Source organism: Lynx canadensis, chromosome A1, assembly GCF_007474595.2.
Source record: "Lynx canadensis isolate LIC74 chromosome A1, mLynCan4.pri.v2, whole genome shotgun sequence".
Lineage (NCBI taxonomy): Eukaryota > Metazoa > Chordata > Mammalia > Carnivora > Felidae > Lynx > Lynx canadensis.
Window position 1 is genome coordinate 58,883,279 of NC_044303.2, and position 9,540 is coordinate 58,892,818.

The 9,540-nt window shown below is 35.8% G+C and overlaps 1 protein-coding gene across 1 annotated transcript; it reads right to left on the minus strand.

Annotated features, from left to right (window-relative positions):
* Positions 1-1,949: 1,949 nt before the first annotated feature.
* On the minus strand, positions 1,950-8,480 carry SLITRK6 (SLIT and NTRK like family member 6). The gene is made up of 2 exons (XM_030312578.1): positions 8,046-8,480; positions 1,950-5,682 (listed from the first exon to the last, which is right to left on the minus strand). Exon 2 carries the CDS (start codon positions 5,656-5,658, stop codon positions 3,136-3,138), a length of 2,523 nt encoding a protein of 840 aa, XP_030168438.1. The 5' UTR covers positions 5,659-5,682; positions 8,046-8,480; the 3' UTR covers positions 1,950-3,135.
* Between the last annotated feature and the right edge of the window lie 1,060 nt (positions 8,481-9,540).

Consider the following 9,540-nt stretch of genomic DNA (forward strand, 5'->3'; position numbering starts at 1 on the left):
AAAATCACCAAAGTTCTAAGTGATTATCACAGGTCACACGACGCATTAAGAGTTAAAGACCATCACTGGCTGTTTCAACTCTGTAGGGAAGCAAATCACACAAGACAGATCCCATTATGACTGAAACATTTAAGCCTTTAAAATTTGTTACCCTGTGGGGCACCTGGGTGGCTCAGTCAGTTAAGCGTCCAACTTTGATTTCGGCTCAGGTCATGATCTCATGGTTCTGAGTTCAAGCCTGTCATGGAGCCCTACATGGAGCCCTATATCAAGCCCCACATAGGGCTCTATGCTGACAGTGTGGAGCCTGCTTGGGACTCTTTCTCTTTCTCCCTCTCTCTCTGCCCCACCCCAGTGCTCTCTCTCTCTTTCAAAATAAAGAAAGAAACTTAAAAAAATAAAAATAAAACTTGTTACCCTCTGGAAATCATAATGATTTCTACATCATTAATCCAGACTCCCACCGGATTTTAGTTTTAAAGTTATATTTAATTTGGAGAATATATTTACATGACTTAATATATAACTTTCTTCCATCTTGATATAAGTTGGAGAATGAATATTACTACTTTAGGTGATTAACAATGAAAGGCTTAAAAAAAATTACCTCACCTAAAAAACAAGAATGTTCCTAAGGACATGTCTCTGTCTGCATTCATGGATCCATTCCAAGGATCCTCCAGGCATGGGAATTTTTTAAGTCTTTCTAATACCTCTATGCACTTGATTGGAATCGGATAATATTGGCAAATACTCTAGTGAATAGAAGTAGTGCAATAACATGAAATCTCCTCTTGCTTTGTTTTTGTCTTTAGAATGTAACTTTTAGTCATTATTGTGCTGATTTTTTTTTAGTGGATAAATATATATAGCACCCCATATACACAAAGATTTTCCCTTAGTGAGTGTAACTCACTAAGAATTCTCATCTTTGTTCTTTCCAACCTTGGGCATTAGTAGAGAAATTTAGGTTTTCAATGAACTCTTTAAATACATAATCATTTATTGTTTTCTATTAATATATGCAATGATTTAAAAGAACACCTAGTGGGGCACCTGGGTGGCTGAAGTCAGACTTGAGCTCAGGTTATGATCTCATGGTTCGTGAGTTCAAGCCCCCCATTGGGCTCTGTGCTGACAGCTCAGCCTGGAGCCTGCTTCAGATTCTGTGTCTCCCTCTCCCTCTCTGTCCCTCCCCTGCTCACACTCTGTCCTCTCTCTCTCTCTCTCTCTTGCTCAAAAATAAATAAACATTAAAACTTTTTTAGTAAAAAAGAAAAGAAAACCCAGTGTTATGATATCACAGCACACTCATAATTAGTTTTCATACCAGGAAGTACAGACCCTTACTGTCTTTATCAGCAAAAAGGCTTCTTATTCAAAATCAAGGAAATAATGTATAATTTGCTAGTATTGCAGACAGTTGGTGTTGAAACCAAAACATTTAATAGAACATTCAGGAATCACTAAAAGTAGTAAGTAGTAAGTAGTAAGTAGTAAGTAAATTAGAAAAAGTCTTTTCTAATTTGAAATATGTTCCTTACTAACCCTGTGCATGGATCTGCATGGTGTTCAGAAAACAGAATTAGATCACCTTGATTAATTCTATTTTGCCTTGTGGAAATATGCTGTGTCATTGATTCTATAATCAGAAAGAAGAAAAATAAATCACTTTCATTTGTAGTCAGTGGGAAAACAATCTGCTGGAAAGGGGGAACTACTGGTCAGACTTAGGTCTGGCTCCATGTCAATCATACCCAGACACAGAATGGCCTTTTTGCAGATAGTGAACAAGAAGCGTCTGTGTGGATAACAGACAGAAATCTCCTTCTCATGCATGTACCTCAGTGCATGCGTGTGTTTGCGTTAATCCTGACTTGATTGAATTACAAATCAAACTAATTGAAGAAAGTTCATTTAAAAAGAGAGTTTTCATTTTATTTTTATTGTTGTGAGTGGTATTTTTAATCTTCTTGAAAGGCACCCAAGAATAATTACCTTTGTGAACCAAAAATATACAAAACTGTACAGAATAAATAGTTCATAGAAATCTAGCTATACTTTCTTGTAAAATAAAGCTACATTGTCCCACTCCTGAGGCAACTTAAAACACTTACCCTTAGACGTGCCTTTTGCTACTAATTTATGGCAACTATCAGTTTACATCAATAAAGATTTTTAAAAACACAATTTTTCCTATTTGTTTTACACCTGTGAATTATTACTTGCCACAAGAAACATATTTCTATCATGGTCATTCAAATTTACAAAGGATTAATGCTATGAAAGAAACTAAACTTAATTTATGCACTAATCATATTTACAATTGAGTATCAGTAGCATTTTAAAAATATCCCAAGGAAAAAAAATGAACTTTGAGCACAAATGACATACCTTAGTTCACAGCAGCATTAACAGTAAGATTGTCCACACAAAATGTGCAGAAAAACCAAAAAAGTTTGCCTATTTATCCACCTGAACTATTAATCACTCCTATTTTCAAATTCAGAAAGCATAGCAGTGGTATTTTTCTAACCCTCAAATGAAAACTTTGAAGTCTTGGGCTCCTCATAGCCTACTAATTCAACCTTCTTTTTTTTCTTTACTATTACTAGTGGTAATTTTGAAGTTCCAGTTCCTTTTGCCTTTATTTCAAGAAAATTAGGTGTATCTGACAATGTACATTTTTGTGGTATATACTGATTATATAAACAATATATTCCTTACATATTATAATAACTACATACACAGGTATAGCTTTTAAATGACAAAACCCAATTCTATTTCATCCACTGGTAAAGTAATTCAAGGAAATAAGGGTTGCTTAAAGACTCAACCTCTTAGATGTGCAAGAGGACTCTTCTGAAACACTTTTAAGTATATGGAGAAATATTACTATAATCCTTGGATGATTTACATGCAAGGATTTATTTTATCGGGGGTAGGCAAAATTGCCCAAAGACAATGCAATGGCTTCTCCCAATGATCCCTGAGTTTCTTTTTCTTCTTTTTTTTCCCATAGGATTACTGCTGTGCTTTAGTTCTGATTGATGACACACATGTAAGGCACTTATTTACAAGGATTGGACTTAAGACAGAATCACAGCATTTCTGCAAAAGCCCCAATCTCTCCATCTATGTTTGCTGCTCCAGAACTTCTAAGTAGTCAGGTTCAGCATGTAAGTTAGCTTTAAGCTCAAAATACTCATTTTTAGTCTGTTCCACTAATACCTTCCTGGGCCTTGAGTACATTAAAGTCTCCATTAATTTTAACTCTTCGTGGGCTCCAGGATAATGTACCTCCATGTCAGGCTGGAGTTGAGCAATGTTCTTCCTTAGGTATTCTGTGATTCCCAGTTGCTGAAGTTCTCTTTCTTTCTCTAAAATGTTCCTATATAATGAACTGGCATCCTGAAAAGATAAAAATTCAGTTGATTGGTCTGTGGTTTTGTATTTCATATTTGACCCTGTGAGTGGTGAATGATTTTCCCGTTCTAAAAGACTTCTTTGGAGATGTTTCGCATCACTTCCATCTTTCTCATTCCTTTCTTCTTCATCTTCCAAATGCTTTGGGCCAAAGGATGGACTTCTATAGACATGAACCATGGGACTCACCATGTGCTGCTCATAGAGTGATGCAGTGGGTCTCTCAGTAGTGTGGTGAGTTGTTTTATGGCCATACATACTATACTGGAGATGGACTGGACTGTTGTCTCTCATCTGCTCATCAGCTTGTTTCTTTTTGTATCTTCTCCTGCGGTGGAGAACAAGAACCACTATCCCTGCAGCACAGAACACAATGGTTATGAACACAATCAGCAGTCCTAGTATTAGAACAGAGAGTGGTACAGCATCAGTAAGTGATCTCAAAATAGTATCGGCTGTAGTTGTGGTTGCAGGGGTACTGACAATTATGTAACTAGTTTGAGTTGGCAGGGATGGGTTATTGACTAAACCAGGGCAAAGAAGTTCACTAGTTAGTGCTTTTAATTCCTTTTTGTCCAGGTGCTCTGGAGAGGTGCAGAGGATGTCATCTGTTACTGTGTTCTTACTTAGTTTTTGTAGCCATTGTTGCAATCCAACCAGGTCACAGGAGCAATCCCAGGGATTGTCCTCAAGGTCAATCTGAGTCAATAAGTCAAGGTCATCCAAGATATTACTTACAGGGAGATGGGTAAACTGGTTTGTTTTCAGGTTTATCCTTGTTAGGGAAACCCCTGAAAAAATATGTGGTGGTAAAACTTGCAGGAGGTTGTTATTTAAATAGAGGACTTTAAGTTTAGGCATTGGGTTAAAGGTCCCTGGCAATATTTCCTTAACTGCATTGTATTCAAGATATAAGTATTCAAGATTGTGGAGACCAAGGAACATGCCTCTACTTAATTTGGTCAGGTGGTTACCATTTAGATAGAGCTTTTGCAATCTTGTCAGATTCATAAATGAGCCTTCCTCAAGAACCTCAATACGATTATTTCCCAAGTGAAGCATTTCCAAAGTGAAGTATTCCACTAGATCAGACTTCATTAATGTATGGATAATATTCCCTGCTAGCACAAGCTTTCTGGGATTTTGTGGAGGAGGTTTTAGATCTGATAAGCTTTCAATATTGCGCTCCTGACAGTGTACTAGAAGTCCTGATGGGGATAGTACTTTGCAGTTACAGGGAATAGGACAGTAGGGTCCTGGGAGTTGAGTGAATGGCTTTGTAATATAGGGTATCAAAACTGGTACTTTGGTGGTTGGTTTTGAAAGAGGTGTGGTTTTAGTTGACACGTGACTTTCACTCATTGAAGAAGTTGCTGCCAGATGCAACGATCCTGATGGATCCTCGTGTTCTTCATACACTGGTGGGGTGGGGCAAATTGATTCCTTTTTCAGTCTGCTTAGTATACTTCCTTTGAAAAATGGAGGGCTGTTGCAGACGACATCACCAATTACAGACTGTGGAGGCATGTTTTCCAACCAAATTTTTAGCTCTAATAAGTCACAATTACAGGTCCACTTATTGTCCTCCAATTGGAGGTCCAATATCCGGCCAATGTGTTCTAAAAAGCCAACATAAGGCAATGTTTGCAACTGATTTCCACGAAGATCTAGATGGGTTAAAGGAACGAACCGAAATATGTTTGGAGGAAGACTCTCAATGGCATTGTCATTTAAAATTAACACTTTAAGTCTGTTAAGCTTGCTAAAGGCACTTGGTTCAATCACTGTAATGAAATTGTTATCTGCTTGGAGGAATTCCAGGTTTTCCAGTCCATGGAAGGTATCCTCTTTGAGAATTTCTAATGAATTGTGATTGATATGAAGTTGCTTAAGAAGGCCAAGGCCATTAAATGCACCAGACTCAATATCTGCAATATTGTTAAATCCAAGGTGTATTGAGATAGCATTGGTAAGCCCAGAAAAGTCATTTGTGTGAAGCATTGTCAAGCCATTATTTAATAAACTTAGGTGGAAAGGTCGTGATGGTGGTACACTTATTTGGGATAACTTCTTGATACCTTTTTCTTCACAATTTATTAGCATTGTGCCATCTTTTTCCTCACAATTGCAAAGAGAATCACAAGAACCTCTGGTCGAGGACATTGGAGTTTGGGACTGAGAAGATATGCAGGCAAGGAGAGATGAATATAAGAGATGAATCCACAGCTTCATGTTGTCGTGTGATGAAATCTGATTCTGTAAAACAAAATGCAATAGCAATGCACTTTAGTGGGCAGAGGGAGGGAGGAGATGAACCTCACAATCACAAAATAGAAGGTTTTCCTCCAAAAGGAAAAAAAAAATATTACTCTGAAACTATGAATACCTTCTGCAGCTACATTTTCTTTTATTTTTTTTCTAATACTATGACAAGCATGTTTTGCTTTACTTTGAACTTGCCCTGTGATAAAAATACAAAATTTAGGTCAAGGAGAATTTTAAATTTTATATCATCAGTGGTATTCACATTTGCCAAATAAACTGCATTTTAATAGACGAGAGAGGTGCTGCTTAATTGGGCCATCAGTACTTTGATATGATGTAAAGGTGTGTATTTGAGAAGATGCTGATTTTTTTTTTTTACACAAAGTTGATGAATCTAAGGCTGAAGGATTACAATATAAGACAAATACATGATATTAGCCAGAAGCAGAGAATACTGTAGGGAATGCAAAAATGTTAGAAAGAGTAAGAAAAAATGTATGTATATATGTATGCACATATGCATTAATAATGCAATTCCTTTATTTATTTATATTTTTGAACTGGACGTTACAATGTAACATCTAATACTTGTGTCTGTGTTTTAACCTGTTTTGATGATTGGCTCAATTTTATCATCTATTTAAAAACCTTGAGGAAAATAAGTCTCTGACCATGTAAGATGGTAGTTCACTATGAAAAGAATTTCATTTTAACTATGCTGTCTAGGGCACTTTGTATAAGCTTGATAGTATTAGATACATATGGTTAAGAGTGCCCATTAAAATTTCACTTGTCGGACTGTATACTGAATTTCTAAAGGTAGGATATTTCCTGCTGCTTTTAAATTGTTATGTATGAGGTTAATATCATAACCTTGAAGAAGAAAAGCTGAGCTTTGTAACACATTTCTAGCTGATGTAAATGAACAAGCAATGCCTCATATAAACTTCTAGCAAATGACTTTCTAACAAGGTCTTAAAATAGGCTTTAGGGCACTGAATGTCATCACATAATTAAACAGTGGATCTCCTTTATAATAAGGCTTAAAGTCACAAACAATGAACTCTACAACAAACTGCACGATCCTGAAACACTTGAGGATACCTCTAATTAGGTAAATAAAAAATGACAGTTCAGGATAACAGCATCATATATTCCAACTTCTTAAAAATTTAAGACATGCAGCTGAAATAGCAATTTTTTTAAAAAGATTTAACTCTGAGAAGCCAGCAGTGACAAGATAAATACATGTAACTCCAGTGGTGTTTAGTGGCATTTCTTTCCTTCAAATAGTATATCTTAAATTCATATAAATTAAATTGAAAGGTAAATAAACACCGTATCTCAAAACTCTTCAACTTTTCCAAATGGTATCTGCTTCTATTTACTTTTAATGGAATGTGAACAATAACTTTGAACCTAATTAACATTCACAATCAGATAGAACGTTACCAAACCCCAATCAAGAATCCTGAAAAAAAAAATTTCATCCCATGAAAATACATTGTTTTATTGAAAACATATCTAGTATGAAGTTTCTGAATGGTAAAAGGCAGCTGAGGAAATAAAACAGTATAGTGCCTTTCTATATGAAGGAAAAGTTAGCAGATTAAATGTTTCCATGGGGAAATTGATTTTAAACAGCTCAGAGTCTATGTTTAGAATCCAACGGTTTGCAGTTGGGAGTCTTCAACTTGTGGATTAGCTTCCACAAACACTAAAAGTACTTCTTCATAGATTACTAAGAAATAATATTATTCATTTCACCAGTCACATCATCTTGAGAAAACAATAAATAACTTCCAAATGACAATCTCTGGTTATTTTTTTTAAATCTTATATTCATTTTATGTTCTTCAAAATGTCCTAGGGAACAGTTTGCAATCTTTTCAGAAATGCACACAAATTTGAACACTGGTTCCATATTGACAACATCTGATCCAATGTTAAAGAGGTCAAAAATATGTATTTTCAAGTCAGGAAATAATAAAAGTAGCCAACAAAATACAAAGAGTCTTTTAATATTCTGCTTATGTTTTAAAATCAGCAATGGTGTTTGGAAGTGCTCTCTCCTTCAGAAGGCATACATACTTAGTTTCCAACAACACACTGCATGCCATGAAATAAATAGTGGCATCTTATATTATTTGCTCCTCTGTGCAGCCAGCTGTTGGACTGTCTGCTGCTCAGAGAAAACAGGCAACTGCTACAGCATTAGTTGTGCCCATGAGTAGGAATGAAACTGGATATCTTTTAATGCAAAGTTATTTTTTTAAAGGACAAACACACAAATTGAATCACTTTAAGATAATGCAAAAATAGGCATTCGAAAAGCCTGAAAACATTCATCTTACCTGTAAAGCAGAGACTCTTCCTGACGTTATCTGTAATGCACAGCTGGAAGAGATGTTCAAAGTAAATTCAGTTTCCTTACTAAAAAAGAAAACACCAACCACCACGTACTTTCTTCTCAAATTTCACTTTTTGGCAGGTCCCATTGCTTCATAAAGTTAAAAACCTCTGCTCAAAGACCAAATGCTGAGCATTTCATTGAAAATATTTCAGGCAGAGTGCATGCTAGATCATCCTGAAGCAGTTGCCTTTTTTCCCCAATTAAAATTCACGGCATACTTCACAGCTATGCTGACTTTTTTTGCATATAGTTAACCATTTGCAAGCTGCTGAACACAGGAAATAAACAAGATGTTTCACAGAGCTGGGATTGATCACTCTTGCTTTCTTAGGTTGTAGATCCAAGCTGCAGCAGTGTTCTCTTTCCTCCCTTTCTAGTCTTTCTTGTTAGCTCAGTTTGTTATTAGTCAGATTGCCAAGGGCTGGGAGGTAGGCGTAAATAAAGAGACTTCTTGGCTTTTGACTCAGCCTTTAAGCCCTTCCCCAGCAGAGCGCTTTACCCTGCCAGTGTCATTTAACACAAGAGACAGCTCCACCTTGGGACTGCTCAACTCCTCCTCTTTCTGCAAATGGCCTTTCCCCTCCCTTTCAATACCAGAGAGAGTGCAAGTAAATTTTGGTGGAAATAATGATGTACCGTTTTAAACGTTGTATAAAAGCTAACTAACACATTATGTTAAATTCTCAGCTAGCACAGTACTGTACTGTTTACACACACGTGTGCAGAAAAGCTGCAAGCCATGTGGCCTGTAGAATGGTTGTTTCAGGTTCAGTTTTGCATTTTTGGTTTTGTTTTTTACTGGTATTTATCGTTGAAATGGTGCACTAATTATTAAAATGTTCACGTGAACTACTTTCCTGCAATATTTGCAGTTTTGGATTTACCATTTAATTTTTTTAAAGCCTCATGTCAGAGACTCTCAGTAGTATACTTCATTATTTCTTTCCCTACAGCTAATGTTCAGTAATGAGACTAGAAATGAGGTTCTTTTGCAGTTAAGATAATATTTATTTGGAATGGAAATATTATTACTATGACATTCATTCAGGAAACTTTATTACAGATGGTTATTGTTAATAGAACATTTTGCTTATCATTCTCCAAAATATGAAATGATGTCTTTTCAGGTAAAATGAAACAAGTTGAATGAGTATGTAGAAATTACAATATCCTGATTTTTATGGTACTAGCTGGAGAGAGCATTTTTTTCCTAAAAAGATTCTATTTATAAAGCTACTTGTTTCTTCAACTCTCAAAAGTTTCTGAATCATCACTAATAAAACTCTCAACTGTCAGATTCCTTATTTCCCAAAATGCCTGTGTTTTAAAAAATCATTCCTTCTACCTGCATTCTAAGCACCTGAACTTTTTTACATCCAAAATGAATATATTAGATGCCATTATTTATTCATTTTGAAATAGTCTATGGTTAGAAA